Source organism: Silurus meridionalis, chromosome 14 (assembly GCF_014805685.1).
Source record: "Silurus meridionalis isolate SWU-2019-XX chromosome 14, ASM1480568v1, whole genome shotgun sequence".
Lineage (NCBI taxonomy): Eukaryota > Metazoa > Chordata > Actinopteri > Siluriformes > Siluridae > Silurus > Silurus meridionalis.
This window is the reverse complement of record NC_060897.1, coordinates 14905524-14922452: the sequence shown is the minus strand read 5'-3', so window position 1 is coordinate 14922452 and position 16929 is coordinate 14905524. Positions and strand designations below refer to the sequence as shown.

At 36.5% G+C, this 16929-nt stretch overlaps 3 protein-coding genes across 3 annotated transcripts; 1 reads left to right on the top strand and 2 right to left on the bottom strand.

Moving 5' to 3' along the window:
* Window positions 1-1148: 1148 nt before the first annotated feature.
* On the bottom strand, window positions 1149-3592 carry zgc:112148 (uncharacterized protein LOC550424 homolog). The gene is made up of 7 exons (XM_046866656.1): window positions 3492-3592; window positions 3254-3312; window positions 3023-3164; window positions 2646-2735; window positions 2339-2464; window positions 1867-1995; window positions 1149-1771 (listed from the first exon to the last, which is right to left on the bottom strand). The coding sequence occupies exons 1-7, from the start codon at window positions 3501-3503 to the stop codon at window positions 1745-1747; spliced, it is 585 nt and encodes a 194-aa protein (XP_046722612.1). The 5' UTR covers window positions 3504-3592; the 3' UTR covers window positions 1149-1744.
* Window positions 3593-6170: 2578 nt separating this feature from the next.
* Window positions 6171-7917, top strand: amn (amnion associated transmembrane protein). Its single transcript, XM_046866645.1, has one exon. The coding sequence runs from the start codon at window positions 6271-6273 to the stop codon at window positions 7690-7692; it is 1422 nt and encodes a 473-aa protein (XP_046722601.1). The 5' UTR covers window positions 6171-6270; the 3' UTR covers window positions 7693-7917.
* LOC124397130 (tripartite motif-containing protein 16-like protein) lies at window positions 7852-12319 on the bottom strand. The gene is made up of 6 exons (XM_046866642.1): window positions 11668-12319; window positions 10938-11033; window positions 9632-9865; window positions 8977-9148; window positions 8786-8881; window positions 7852-8543 (listed from the first exon to the last, which is right to left on the bottom strand). Exons 1-6 carry the CDS (start codon window positions 12118-12120, stop codon window positions 7990-7992), a joined length of 1605 nt encoding a protein of 534 aa, XP_046722598.1. The 5' UTR covers window positions 12121-12319; the 3' UTR covers window positions 7852-7989.
* Between the last annotated feature and the right edge of the window lie 4610 nt (window positions 12320-16929).

Sequence of the window (16929 nt, the reverse complement as noted above, 5' to 3'; positions counted from 1 at the left end):
AACTCTAACCAATACGAAATTGTTTAAATGCAAGGTTAAAAAAAAAAATCATAAATGTAGTATGTTTCTTAAAACAAAAGTTTGATTCGTTTTTGTTCGAATTGAATTAATAATATTGAAAGACTTTTCCTATATGACATTTGTGTAATAGATGTTTACTGAGTAATAAGAGTAATATAATAATATATTGTGTGTGAGCAGGGTTTTTTCAGAAAATAAGAATTATTTAGCAGTTGCGTTGTATTTCATTTACATCAACGTATTGCAAAAACCCCACATTGAGCTGCAACCACTGTCCAATCACAGCCCTGAGTGGTACGTTGATGCTGCTTCATTGTTTCTTCTTGTCTACTGCACTGATTGTTGTCCCAATTATAAACCAAGCTTTTCTAAAAAATTAACATTTACATTCATAGCATTTAGCAGATGCCTGTATCTAGAATAAACTACAAAAGTGCTTTGAATTATCAAGAAATAAATCAACACTGGAACAGGTTGCAGATTTAATATACGTCAGCCTAAAACTGAGGAATTATAGAACTTTTTTTTTTTTTTTTACTCGATACAGAGTTAAAAACAAACAGGGTAAAATAAGCTCTAGTTTAAGGGATTCAGGAAAAAGTAGGTCTTCACCTATCATTTGAAGATGAACTAAGCTGTTGGGAAATCTAGAATTATCACAATTTATTAAAATTAATAAAAAATAGTTAACATGGATTAAAACAAACAAACAAACAAACAAACAAACAAAAAACCTTGCAGCTAACAGCAGGAACTCTGAGTTATGTCATTTAATTATTTGAGGGATGATGTGGACCAATATTATTCAATAATGAATAATAAGCCCAGGATTATGGAAATAAAACAGGAATAAACATGATCTAATTATTGTACAGCATACATACATAATTAGTTTAAAGTGAAGAGGACCTGCCCTGATGGGTTGATTTACAGGTGAAAAGTGGTCATAACATAACTTTGGATAATCATACTTTTTCAGTGATAATGAAATTTAACACGCAACATCTATTTTACACCAGCAACACCACATGGCACATTCTGGAAGTGCTGATACCAATATGTCTAGTATGCATTTCACCATAAAGACTGGACAATGAATAATAATGAAACAAACAAACACACACACAAACATTAAATCACACTTTATTACAGACAAAGTGAACAACCTAGTATTTTAATTTCATCTACATGTCAGTAATTTATATGGAATTATCATGGAAATTGTGTTAAAATGAGAAAGCGCTTAAATAATAAAATTATATAACGGAATTACAATGCAATCAATCCTACTCACAATATACTGCAATATATTCAGTTCAATTCAATTCATTTTTATTTGTATAGCACTTTTAACAATGGACATTGTCTCAAAGCAGCTTTACACAGATAATGCGGTAATAAAGAATGAATAAAAATTGTTCTTTATAAGTTTAAGTTTGTCCCTGATGAGCAAACCGGTGACGACTGTGGCAAGGAACGAATCCCTGATTAATTCTGATTAAATATTGGCACATATTAACAACATACTGCAACTTCCAATATGGCCTACATTATAGTGGAAAATTCTAGAGCGGAAAAAACAAAATTTAGTAATAAAAAGCCCATATGCAATTGGTCGGAGACGAGAATTTGTAACATCATTAAGATTTTCCCACTGAATGTCAGTACAAGAAAATAAATCATAACATTAGCAGCGCCAACGTTGTCAAATCAGTGAAAGCACTTAGGGTCCTTGCGATTTGTTCATTGCCTGTGCAAAAAAAATTAATAAAAAGAATTAATATCAGCTCTAATAATCTGCTTGTGTGAGAGATGAGTTCATATCTTACAAAGCAAACACTCTACCTGCTTAAAAAGCTGAAGGCCCAGATAGTTGGTTGCCATGTTTTTCAGATTCGTCCCACCGCCGACTTTACATCTGATGTATCCATAGAGGTTGGCCCACTGTAACACGACTCCCATAATCACCACCGCCTGCATGAACACAAAGAAACAAAGCAGAGTAAATAAGCTGCACGATGTTTTTGTCTGTGGAGCCACTGCATCTATAAATGCTTTCATCAGCAAAATTACAACATTATCAAACCATGTAGCTGATGCATTTTACATTTTTTTAAAAGATATAGAAATATTAACAGCATCATTTATTAAATGTCTTCCTTGTGTATGTCTAATACTCTTCACATGTGGCACTGTAACAAGCTAATTTAAAATATTATTGGAATCCAAAATATCGTTTATATTATTAACTATAAAACTATATCAACTATAGTTGGAATATTATTTACTTTATTATATTCTAGATTTGAATACTCACCAGCCACTTAATCTTAAAGGAAAAGAGAGTGGAAAACACAAAGAACACCCATAAGATGGGGCACACAATAAGCCCGAGCCAGAAAATCCGTGATTCTGCACTTGAGACAATTTGTCTGTTGGTTTCCTAAAAGCGGGGAAAAAATATCAGACTGTGTTATACAGCACAAGTAAAAAAAGAAATTATAATAAAAAAAAAAAAGGAAAAAAATAATCATGTTTCATTGCTGCTGAACAAGTTAAAGGTTAAAATGGCACAAATACAAATACAAATTTCCTGTCCCTGTAGTGTAGATTTCTCCTCTGACCTTTCGAGACTCGAACACCCAATGGCTCTTTCCGTTCTCATCCACCTGATTCCACCACCTCAGGCCCACCAGCAGCCGCCCAGTCACATTCTGAAAGCAGCAATAAAGAACATGTCCATATAAATCAGTTGTACACTGGAGTTCACATTTCCAGCTTTGAGACACAATTAATAGCAATGTACATGCACTAAATGGTCAAAAGTATTGGGACAATCGCCTTTTCCTGCCATATGATGTTCTGCCTCAAACTGTTACCCCAAAGTTAGAGGCACACAACTGTATAGAATGTCTTGATCTTCAGTGACCAGAAAAGCTGCTGGCTTGAAAAAATTCATGCTTTAAATGGTTATTCTAGACAGAATGTCTGACTGTATTACCTTCACTGTCCAAAAGTCACATGACAGCAGGAGGATGATGGTGACCATGCAGGCGATGAAGCTGCTGCTAAAAAGTTCACACAAGTACACCAGGATAGCACTTACACGGAAGAAAAGGTGGAAGAAAGAGGCGAAAGGATGCCTGAAAGAAAACAAGAGAATGTAATTAAGGTTTATATGAATAAACAAGTAACATGAGCATGAAAAATCTGAGAAGATTAGAGACTCAACTGGATTTTTGATTTGCTCCTGTCATCCTCGTCAAAAAGTGGAACGTCACCCTGGGAATCCTGTTGACACCAGTCTCAGTAATTAGAGCATTGTAATAGAAATTATATATAATAATACAGAATTACCACAGATCTCACACACTGATACACCACAAATCTCACCCGCGACGGAATGTGATTATTATTATCAATAATAATAATAATAATAATAATAATAAAATAGTCAAATAGTTCTTCACCTGTCTGTACATTTCCAACTTGTTCACTTCCTTGTGACGTGTGTGTAAACAAAGGTAGCCGATGACGTGCCTGAAGGACCTCTTCCACGTCGCTAGCAATATGGCGAAATTCCAAATGCCGTCACAAACTCCTCCCCTGTAGGGTTTACGGCATCGGCATGATTTCTACACCGTAGTGCACTATGAAGTGAACATGCCTCTTCTGTTACTGTGCGATTTGGGATGTCGCCTATGTCCATGGGCGCGGTCACTACTAAAGCGCCCTTCTGAGTGCCTTTAAAGAACGGGGGAGTTTTGAAAAGCAGTTTTGAACAAAATCTAAAAGAGTTTATAGAAAACAGAAAAGTTGTTTATGATAAAACATTTTTTTAAACGAGGTTTTTAATGTGAAAGGCATACATTAAAGAATGCGGCCACTTTATTAGGAACACCGGGTCACATTCGCTTTGCTGTCAGAACAGTAGTTCAGGCATTTCCTTCCCAAAAGATCTAATACATATTCTAAACAGATAGGATAAAGAACAGATGATGGGTTTTTTTCCAATCATTTAAGTTAATTAATTTTTTTAGAGCCTGTATCCAGTGAAGCATCAGATTATTATTATTATTATAATTATAATAATAATAATAATAATAATTACTATTATTATTATTTTATTTTAATTTATTTTTTGTATGTTTGTTTTTTGTTTTAGTGACAGGATAAAAATTTTCTACTAATCATTCTAGGTTTAGTGTATCGTGCATGCTCCAATGCTTTTCTCTTTACCACATGTTTATATGATTATTTTATTAACTGTATTCTTTCAATCCACTCGAACCATTCTTCCTTTTTGCCTTGACTTTTCTTGTCAAAGATCAGTTTCCCCCTTGCATAATATCAGCTTGTTGGATGTTTCTGATGAACTTTTTTTTGTTCCCCCAATTCTAAGTTAAGCATTATGCCTGATCTGTATCTGAACATTTTATTTATTTATTTATTATTAATTTATTATTAATTCATGATACAGATGAGATACAGATGTTTTTATTAAGGTGGTCCATGTTTATGAATATAATGCCTTATTTAAAACCTTCTTTCATTCTTAAGCTAATTAAAATTCCACTACAAGAGGAGTTCCTACATCAGATGCTGAAAAGCCTTTGCTTTCTCGTCCAATGCACCATGAAAAGTCGTTGTGATACAGCTGCTGCTTTCTTTACCTTTATGATCGATGCTTTTGTACTCGAGTCCTATGTAAGCACCCTCTCCACTTAGGTATAAGTCAAAGTAATGGCGGCCCATGTAAAGGCTCTCAGAGGTCATCACCTGCCGCCAGTGCTCAAAGCGCTCAGGTGTATCAGGGTAATTATGTTGCTAGGGTGTGGTGTTGCTGGCTTTTCGGTTGTTTTCAGTGAGTTTCAGGAACTTGTGTGTGGAGTCAGGATTGAACCTTAGGTTGGTGGCATCTGTACATCATGATAGCACAAATATAATTAATACAAAGACAACCAACAAACTTTCCTCTTCTAAAAACATTCAAGAAATAAATGGTTATTCAGACCAAGAGCATTATTCCATTATCTAGAATCAACATGGTGCTGCGACATAATTGCCTAATAAGGAAATTACAGAGATAAAGGTGTTAAGTAATAGAAAGTGTGTTAGAGAAGTAAAGAAAAGAGTGCAGGCAGGGTGGAGTGGGTGGAGAAGAGTGATGGCAGGAGTGATTTGTGATAGAAGAGTATCTGCAGGAGTGAAAGAGAAAGTTTATAAGACTGTGGTGATACCTGCGATGTTGTATGGTTTAGAGACAGTGGCATTGAGTAAAAGACAGGAGGTGGAGCTGGAGGTAGCAGAGCTAAAGATGTTGAGGTTTTTTTTGGGAGTGACGAGGATGGACAGGATTATAAACGAGTTTATTAGAGGGACAGCGCATGTCAGACGTTTTGGAGACAAGGTGAGGGAGGCGAGATTGAGATGGTTTGGACATGTGCAGAGGAGGGACATGGGGTATTTCGGTAGGAGAATGCTGAGGATGAAACCACCAGGAAGGAGGAAAAGAGGAAGGCCAAGGAGGAGGTTTATGGATGTGGTGAGGGAAGACATGCAGGTAGTTGGGTTGAAAGAGGCAGATCTAAAAGACAGGGGGGTATGGAGACGGATGATCCGCTGTGGAGACCCCTAATGGGAGAAGCCAAAATAAGAAGAAGAAGACAGAGATCAAGGTGTTCCTAATAAAGTAGACAATGTGTATATAGCTATTTTTTAACCTTTCATTTCAAAGCAATAAAAATTATTATTATTTTTTTTAAATAATAGCCTGTTTTTACAAAACTGGGACATCTTGCATATGGTTTCCTCTAATGGCTCAGGTGTTCTTAAAATCTTTTAACCGGGGACCCTTATAATGTACCTTCAGTCTTACTTCCTACAATTTATCTCATAAACATAATACAACAATTTACATATTAAGCCAATTATATATTCTTGTAATTATTCTTCATCTAAATAAATGCAAAATAGTCTAAAAAATGTTCATGCTTATTAAAGGTGTTTAATAACATTTACTTGTTTTGCAAGAATTTTTGAGGGCAAAACTGTTTAGGATAAACAAAACAAGCAGACTCCAAGATCTGGTATAATTTTAACTGTGGTAAATATTTGACTGATTGAACAGCCATAAGGAATTCTCATTAACAGAAGTTTTAGTGTTTCATGTGATAGTCACAAAGTTTCCTGAGAGACCAAAGGTCCATCTTGTCCTCTTTCTTGCATTTGATTTCATACCCTCTCACGATGGCAACCAGACAAGAACTTTTTATTTTGCTCTCTATGCTTGGTTCTGTATGTGCGCTGTACAAGCAGTGGGTTCCAGACACCAACTTTGAAAATTCAACTAACTGGGACAAAGGTTCTGTTCCATGTGGAAGTGACCAAGTGGTGTTTCCAGCCTCTGGGAAAGTAGCTGTGTATGTGGCGGCATCTCATACACTATCTGGAATGAGTCTGCCTGTGGACGGAGAGTTTATTCTGGCCTCAGGAGCTGGTTTTTCTATTAGAGAAGGTCAGGATCCTGGCTGTGGGGCAGGTGGCACAATCCGTTTTAGAGACCCTGACTCTTTGAAGTGGTTCGATCCAGCTTTGTGGAAGGGTGCTTCCTCATTAGATCATCTACAGACTGGGCCTTATCTCTTCTTTGTTCATGAAGAGAGTTTACCATGCCAGCATGATGATGTAGTTTTCCGGGATGGCTCATCTTTCCGTGTAGACGTATCAGCACATGAGAGCAGCATTTCTGTGAAGAGCGTTTCAGTGCTGGGGAAGAAGTTTAGTGACAACTATGACTTCTCTCAGTATGCCAGTTCCCAATTGGGGAAGCTGCAGTTTCATGGATCTTCATCAGTTACAGTCAGTGGATCAGCCTGCCATGATAGTACAGGATGTGAGTGTGGAAATTCAGGCAACCATGACCGGATATGCTCGAGTGTCAAGTGTTCACAGCTGGACTGCAAGAAACCGTTGTACCCAGTGGGACACTGCTGTGAAGTTTGCGGTGCCATCGTGGCTATACATTTCTCTGACAGCTTTGACATCGAATCTTACCGCCAGCGTGTGCAGCACCTCTTCCTCGGCTTGTCCAAGTATAAATCCATTCGAATGGCTTTGTCGAAAGTCTCGAAACCTCAAAAACTGATGCAAGTCATTCCTTATGGAACCTCCCAGGAGATCCAGGTGGTTCTGCTAGATGAAGATACTGGCCCACAGGCTGGAAAGCTGGCTGAGGCTCTTGCACAGGATATAGTAAGAGACATCAATGCTCAATCTTTTCATCTGGGCATAGACAGTGCAGAGTATCAAGCATCTTCAGGAGCAAGCAGTGGTGATGCATCTGGAATAAGTGGAGGAGCGGTAGCTGGGATTATCCTGGGTATTCTGGCTGTGATAGCTTTCCTGGCTCTGTTTGTAGTTCTTCACCGCCGAGGCAGGATTAGGGTGCCAAATTTACCCTCATTGAGTAGCTGGAGGAAGGGCAGTGAGCCTGGTGATCTGGGTGGGCCTCTAGACCATGGTTTTGACAACCCTATGTTTGAGAAACTGAACAGTTTGCCAGAGATCCCAGGGCTGTATGGAACAGAGAGTCTAAATAGTATAACCTTAACACATTCAGGAGTGCACTTTGTGAATCCTGTGTATGATGAAACTGACTTTAATGCATGATGCTGATTAAATTGTAAGTCACTTCTCAAGCAATTCATTGATTTATGCTGTTGTCACTAACTAAAATGTAAAATGTAAAGCCTTTCAAAAATTGTGTAGTTAAATAACAGTAGTAATGATTAGAACATTTGGTTGGCTCATTGTCTCAGTCATGTTATGTCAAGGAAAATCATTCAAATTTATTAAGATTTTAAAATCAAACAAATGAAATAAAATGAAAAATCAGTACATCTCTGGATCATTGATACATTGTAACCCTAAATAGAAATAATAAAAACCATGAAATAGTTTATTTTATCACTGCACTTCTGAACTTGATCCTGGCTTAACTAGAACAACTGCATTGTCCTTCTTGGAGAGCCAGAAGACGGGGTATAATGGCTCCCGGAAGCTAGCAGTACATTCCTTAAGAAGTTTCATAGTCTCAGCTATACCATAGAAGGCCAGCAGACCCTTTTCATAGTCTATGTAGCAACCAATCTTTTGGAAATTCTCTACTTCAAGAGGAGTTTCTACATCAGAGTGCCATGCTGAGAAGCCATTGCTTTCTCGTCCAATGCACCATGAAAAATCATTGCCTGTGATACAGCTACTGCTTTCTTGACCTTTACGAGCAATGCTTTTGTACGTGAGTCCTATGTAAGCACCCTCTCCACTCAGGTCCACCTCAAAGTAATGGCGGCCCATGTAAAGGCTCTCAGAAGTCATCACTTGCCGCCAGTGCTCAAAGCGCTCAGGTGTATCAGGGTAATTGTGTTGCCATGGTGTGGTGTTGCTGGCTTTTCGGTTGTCTTCAGTGAGTCTCAGGAACTTGTGAGTGGAGTCAGGATTGAAACTCAGGTTGGTGGCATCTGTACATCATGATAGCACAAATATAATTAATACAAAGACATTTAACATGCTTGCATTTCTAAAAACATTCAAGAAATAAATGGTTATTCAGACCAAGAACATTATAAAGAGTTATTAAAATGTGGTTATCTCTAATATGGATGTGTTTCAAGCTATTAAGTACATTCACAGTTGACAGTTTTAGTCATAAATAATATTAACTTTTTTTAAAAAATGGATAATGACCAATTAATTAACTTACAGTTAAGAAAATCATCTCTAGTCACAGGATCAGGGGCAAATGCTTGCCGCTTGATTGGAGAACTTGGGTGTACCAACGTCTTAATACCTGCTGTCTCTGTGTTGAAATCCAGGTGGCAATCAGATTACAGTACATGCATAGAATGAGATCTCTTTTGAGACAGTATGAAGTGAGATTTCTTTTGCACTTACCACTTTTACATAGTTCCTTGAGCTGAACATTGTAGGTGGACAGCAGCAGCTCACACAAGGCCTGAGTTGATTCTTTAACAATGCAACTAAAAGTGGTCAGTCGGTCTATGAGGCTGATGTAAATACCAGATAAGCACACGTCCACCGAGCCCTTTTTCCATTCTGTGTATTCCTGTTGAATAGGATTGGAAAATAAAGATGCTTATCGCATAATTCCTTTACTTTTTGTGGTTTCAATCATTTTTATTATTTTCTGCATCACTTTTTTTTTGCTAAATATACACTGTTTATACAATGACATTTTGACCCTTGGCCCTGGTGCTGTCTTTCATGAAATTATGCTTCTATTAAAAGCAAATCATATTAAGAAATTTTTAAAAAATTTTAAATAGTGGGTACAGATACAGTATAGCAGCATGTAGTATTATGTCCAAACTGCTCTGCAATCCATGAAGCACAACACTATTAATGAATGAATGAAGTGTATGAAAAGAGTTGATAAAAGTTGGAAAAAATGGAGGTGTTTGAGCATGATTTCCATTAGTGCTGACTGGACTATTCATTTTTATTCATTATTGAATATTCATGATTTTTAAATGATGCGCTCTTCTGAATGACCTCAAGATTTGGTGAGCTAAACTGTGACCATTCTTACCTGTAAAAAATCAACATGATTCTTATTCTTTGAAAATCGCTCCATCTGACCCATGGTCTTCTTTAACTCAAGCATCTTCTGCGTCAGGTGGCTATGGATGCTCTCTGCCTGACTCACTGCTTGCTTGTGTTCCCCTTGCAGGAGTTCAAAAGCTTTCTTGCGAGCATCTTCAATCGCAGTTTGCAGGATTGAGAACTGCTGCTCAATTTCAGCCTGAACCCCAATAACTGAACTCTGTGCAGAACAAAAAGGAATACTTTTAAAAAGAAATGATAAGACTGATGCATTACCATTGTTTGATGTATAACTATTTATGGAATCGATTGAATCACATATTTTGGTAACCTCAGAAGATTCTTCACATGGGGCCTTCTTAATTTTACTAAAATTGAAAAAATTTTATTTTAACATTTCTGCATTCTTATTACAAACTAACACAGCTAATCATCTGGACATTTACTGTGCTAGTAAAACACACTTAACTAGCAAGATTTTAGACATACACTTTATAAACAAAGGTTTTGGGACACCTGTCCTTTTCAGCCATTTCCCTAACTGTTTCCACAAAGCTGGAGGCAAACAATTGTCTTTGGATATGGTAGCATTAGATTTTCCCTTCACTTGAACAAGAAAACCCAAACCTGTCCCAGCATGACACTGCCCCTGTGCACAAAGTCAGTGCAATGAAGATATTTCTACGGGTTGGAGTGAAAGATCTTGAGTGTCCTACTATAGAGCTCTGACCTCAACCCTACTGAACATATTTGAGATGAATTGGAAATATGACTGCACCCCAGGCCTCCTTACTCTACATCAGTACCTGACTTTACTTACACCCCTGTACCTGAATGAGCACAAATCCTCACAAGTACACTCCAAAATCTAGGGAAACCTCTTCTCAGAAGAGTGGAGGTTATTATCACAGCAAATGGGAACTAAATGTGAATGTGTATGTTTTAAAAAGTACATACATCTTATGGTCAGGTGCCCACGTTTGTTTATACAGTATATTTACACAAAATCCTGTTTTTGTTGCTGAGCTTTTTACCCAACATGATCTTTACCAAAAAAGATTAAAAAGCAAATCAATACATTTTTACATTGTCTAATTGTAATATATTTATAGTGTGTCACAAGCAGAAAAACTCTATTTACACTAATTATTCTAATTTTTTGGCAGTTTGCTAGAGCAATATATGAAGAGTTTTCCCAGACTGCCTCACATATACTGTAGTTATATCCTAAAATTACATGCAAAGAAATACATCATTATGTGAACTAGTAAATTGTCAATTAGTAGACTCACTTCGATGGATTTAGAGTTGCTCTGTAGCTTATTAATGGCCTGCTCCGCAGCTGTTAAGGTTTTCACCATTTCCTTCTGTTTCTGTTGTAGCTCATTCTTCAGAAGGACACACACACACACACACACACACACATTCAGCATTCTCTATTGTGTTCTCATTTCAAAGAAAACACAATAAACAAGATGAAAACTATTAATAACCCAGGTATCTTGTAAAGCATGGAGCCAAAACATTTACATTAATTTTTCCATTATAATTTAAGCAATCTCTGCATTACAGAAAGTACACAAGCTTACAGAGACTACAACGTCTATGCATTTAACAGTATTGGGTGGGTAAGCAAGGACTTTGTTTTACAAAAGATCAACAATTGACCTGAGTTCTGGTGAAAGGTAACCCTTTATCTTGAAAATGAGTTCTTTAAAAACTGGTTCAATATTTAATTAACCAAGGTGCCTTTGAGATTCCATTGGTTACTTTCATATATTTCTATTTTTTAACATGCTAATAAATAATAAAATGTGTAATATTTTGTTTGTTTTATTAGGTACTCAATTCTAATAAAGATAATGAATCTTTAAAAAATATATATATAAACAAAATTTAAAATGTATTCCAGTTGTATATACAAAGTAAAATGCTAAAATGTCTGTTGTATTAAGTTGAACAATGACAGACGACTTGAACAATAGTAAGAAAGTTATACATATAATATCTTAAATTTCCCACCTCGATTAGTTTGCGTGCCTCATCTACTGGAGTAATATCATGCCCTTGGTGCCCTTCTGTCTCACACTGTGGACAAATGCAGCATCCGTCCTTCGTACAGTACATCTGCAGTTCCAGCTGGTGATGCTCGCATGTGCGCTGCTCCAAGTCCAGCTGAGGCTCAACCAACTTATGGCTCTGGAATTTGCTGTTCTCGAGATGCGGCCTCAGGTGCTCCTCACAGTAGGACACCATGCAGGTCAGGCAGGATTTGGATGCCTTGAGAGGTGTCTCAATACATGAATCACACATTACCTCCTCTGGCTGTGGGTTATCAGATTGCTGAGATGTACTCTCTAAACATTCTTGGTTTTTACCTTGAACATTTAAGACTTTTTTGCTTTCTCTTTGGTCATTTTCTGTGTCAGGCCCAGTGCTGGCTGAGATTTGTTCATGTGAAACAAATTCCTCCATACTTAAACTTTAAAGCAGATAAGAGAAGAGCAGTGTTGAAGCTTCCTGTCGGTTGAGAGCAGTTGAATGAAGTGCAAAGCTCTTATCCACTCTTCTCCTTGTAGTTGACAAACCGGTATAGTTGTTTTGCGTTACAAGCCACACCTAGAGTTTCAAGCCACACCTAATATAAGGGTTAACTTCAGCACTAAAGCTTACAATACGTACCTTCCTGTAAGCCTGGAAGAAGGAGGAGGAGGCAAAGCAAGCACGTAATAGGAGGGGAATGTCAAATTCCTTGAATGGCTTTTCCCTTTTTTTCTAAGTGGAAGTCTGCTTTTATACCAAAAAGACATACAAGTAAGACAGAATGCAATTGATCTGTGGAGTGGTAAAGGTGCTGAGAGTGATATATGTTTTCTGATAAGGAGCACTGTATGAAAACAACTATATAACAAACACAGGGGCTTTGCACTTTAAACTCTAGGCATTTTAGGATTATACCAGCAAACTACAATAGCCATTAGTACCCATACCCATTTCTTTGTATTTATGCTTTCAATCAAAGTCTGCACTTGCAAATTTCAGCCCACATTGCCTGAACAAGTCATAGATTGTATCATTCATCATCAACTATGAATGATACAATATGGAAAGTTTAAATAAGGATATAATTAACAAAATTAATTGTTTAAATGTTGAGGAAAATCGTATTCTTCATTTTTTTGTTGTGGACTGAGTATACGTGGGTCCACCAGATGCCCTTTACTCATGTACACCAGTGACTGAGTTGTGATCAAGGCCAAAACGTTTTTTATTTAGCATTAACATTTATGGCATTTGGTGTTACTTGATGCTGTTATCCAGAGTAGCTTACAATTATCTTATTAATAGCCGTTGATGAGATACAGCCTGAGCAATTCAGGGGAAAGGCCTTGATAAAAGCACCAAGCAGAAACAGCTTTACCTTATGACCTTCCAATCAGAAGTCCAATGTTTTAATTACTGAGCTTCCACTTACCAGTCAAAGCTTATAATCACTTTAGCCAATGTCATGGAATTATGTAAAAAAAAAATTATATGACTTTCATTTGTGCCCAGTTAGAAATAGTATCGGTCACACGGAGCAGATTTTATCACTTTTAAACACTAACTAGAATGGGCACATTATATTTTATTAGCTAAACAAGCTTTTTAACAAACTAACTAAGTATGATACCATAATTAAAAACCAGGTACTAAGGTAAATTCACACAAAGAGATACAACACATTCTTTGGAATGAGGAACCTTTACATGCATAGTTAGCTAGAACTAAGTGGAAAGAGTGCAACATTCTTTACATACTTCCTCTCAACTTCATTCTTTCTCTGCACTATTCATTTCATAGCTGTGTTATCAGTTAAACCTATCAGATGTAATCTATCAAAGATAAGGAAGATCGTTAGAGTTCATTAATATTATGAACAGCAGCTACGCTAATTCCTCTCTACTGCTTCTCTTTCTCTACCCGTCCCGAGGCATACTGAGGTTGCGCCAGCTCCAGTCACGTCCCACCTCATGAAGATTGTGGACCTTTAAAGAAGTAGATGCCGACCCCGCAAACATTCCGAACCATCAAAAAGACGTACCAGCGCCATTTGGATCCCACTTTATGTGGAGTTTTGACATTGGACCTCTTTGAGTGTTTAAAGGTTCTGGCATTGAGATGCTGGTGTTGGATCTGTGATGATCGCAAATGTTGAGCTATTTTATGAGTTGCTCAGTAGCTCCTGGTTCTATAATCTCTAATAACTGTGAAAGACTGTAGAAAGAACATTACTCATAATTCCAGTCATGTAAGTTCTCACTCTCCAGTGTTCTGTATTGTTTAAAGACTATAATCACACTCTTGATGTCACCCAAATGAGGATGGGTTCCCCTTTTGAGTCTGGTTCCTCTCATAACATCTAAGGGAGTTTTTCCTTGCCACAGTCATCAGGGATAAATACACATTGTTCACCTTAACTGTTAAAATTCTGTAAAGCTGCTTTGAGACAATGTCTGTTATAAAAAGCGCTATAGAAATAAACTTGACTTGATTAGATGATTAAGGAACGGCACAACATTGTCGATTGTTCTCCTTTTGAAGCAGTTTGGATTTATAACATTAAACAAGCACTGATCATTTGCAACCATGATCATAAACTAAGGTGCATAATTGATTGGTTATGAATTTCCTGGATATATTTTTTTTCGGAAAACAGGTGACCTCTGTGTTATCAGGTATCATAGGTAAAATTCATTTAAACTTCATAAACTTCATACCGGCCAAAAAAAACCTTCCTGTTATAGGTTTCTATCCGTTAGCCAATCATCATTTAGGTTTAACATGAGCTTATACTTTTTGTACTTTTGTATTTATAAACAATCAGAATTTGGTTTATGTTACGTTTCTAAACTTGTTGAGCAATAAATGTAAATGTCAGTACTTTAGACTTTAGCTAACTGGCTAACATTAAATGCAACATTTATTGTAACTGCATATTTTTTAGTTGATTAGTAAATGCAGTTCATATTGTACATGGACATCATTATTCTAATGAACAAGCCTTTATTATTAATAAAAAAAAATGTTTTGTTTTGTTTTGTTTTTTTTACAAATAAAACTGAGATACAGTATTCCCACGTAACCATTGTGAGTTTATTCACGCCCTGTGAACTATTATGCTGTGGTACATTTCTGACCTCTGGTGCTAAAAGTCTGCCAGTGCAAGTAATGACCAGTGTTGGGCAGTAACGCTTTACTGTAACGCAGTTACTTTTGACAGTAACTAATACTGTAACGCGTTTTTAAATGAAGTAACTCCGTTACGGTATGGTGCGTTACCCGTTACTTTTTTAAATTAATTAATTCCGGCTGAAGTGTAGACTACAGTCTAACCTGTTTACAGCAGAGACGCATTGTAGGATTGGATGAACCACTGTAAACACGAAGATGCACTGTGGGCGTGTCTCCGAGTTTCTCAAAGTGGAAATATGCTCATTATTTCACTTTAGTTGAGTATAAAGACAAAAACTTTTAGTCAAATGTAAGCTGTGTCTTTCCGGTTGGAAGGTCGTATCTACTGCGATGAAAAGCAACTCCAATCTGTCGAAGCTCCTCCAGAAACTCCATGCCTCGACAAAGCTAGAAGCTAACCCGGTGTTCTGTTCTACATTGTTAATAGTTTTCATATTTAAGCTGTGAAAGGAACATTTTTAAGAGCTCAACACAACAGCTTTTATGATGCAGAAGCCACTTTAGTTTTTGATTCTAAAAATAGTTTGTTATTTATTTTAGAAATCCTTGTGATATATTCAGTTTGTGCTGGTCTGACCTAAATAAAAGTGTTTAAAAATTACTTTGTGTTTAAGTCAGTTTTATGTTTGTGTAGACCATAACGCATAAAAGGGCATTATTAGGAACATTAAAGAACGTTCTTTAAAAAACTTTTAACAGTAACGCATTTCTTTTTGGTGTGAGTAATCAACAAAGTTACTTTTTGAATGAAGTAACGAGTAACTGTAACTAGTTACTATTTTTTAGTAACGAGCACAACACTGATTATTACAAATAAAACTGAGATACAGTATTCCCATGTAACCAGTGTGAGTTTATTCACGCCCTGTGAACTATTATGCTGTGGTACATTTCTGACCTGCTAAAAGTGTGCCAGTGCATGTAATGACATAGATTTACCTATGCCCTTTAACAGTAAAAACATTTTGGTTCCTGTTTCAGTATAGTTTTAGGGTGAAAACTGACCTTTACAGAAACACGGATACATTTACACCCCATTTACTTCCTTCTTAAATAAAAAATAATAATAATTACAGTGTATATACAGTATAACTGGAACACTTCAACGGGCATGTTGTACCAGTCTTTTTTTTGAAGGTGAAGGCAAAAAAACAAGAAGAAAACAAGCAAAAAACATAAGAAGGTTGCTGGATCTTCACATCCGTCAATCAATCAGAGATAAATGATGTGTTAACTCTGTAACTGAATTCACCATAAATGAGCAGACTTCTGTCTTCACACAGATCTTTACTCTGATATTACCATTATCTCCTAAATATATCCGTGTGTTGATGTTTTTTTTGTGTGTGTGTGTGTGTGTGTGTGTGTGTGTGTGTGTGTGAGAGAGAGAGAGAGAGAGAGAGAAACTAAAGATTTATCTCTTTTATCTATCTTTTCTTTTTTTCTGGATAATTTTTTTGTTGTAGAGACAAGTATATATATATTTTCTTTTATTAAATGTCAATAGCTCACCAAATGTACTTCCCCTAAAGATAATTATGTAAATATCTGACCACTCACTGATTTAGATTCTTTAGTGATTTCTAGATTCTTACCACATTTTTTAATGCGTGCATTTAATTAGATTGGTGCACTGTTTAATAAGCTGCATGTCAGCTGACCATGATTTTACTACAGTATTTGGTTATTTTGAAACATTGGGAGGGTCAAGTAATGGTTTTGCAACAAATGCATACATCCTACAAGGTTGCACAAGGTCGGCTGGTACACCTTGATAGAAGATTATTGCAATTATAGATATTGTGTAAGTTCTGTTTTGTATACATTTTTACAGGTCCACCCCTTTTCACCTTTTTACTTTAAAACTGGTTGTGTTCAATAGAAGAAATATATTAGTCTACTTTAAGATAGAACTTTATATAGAACTAATGCATACGTTGTATGTTTGGTCTATTATGTAAGGAAACTGTAACAGAGTAGGGAGAGCCATAATGCTGGTATGACCTTATTATTGCCCAACATATATCCATAACCTGATAAACAACTTAA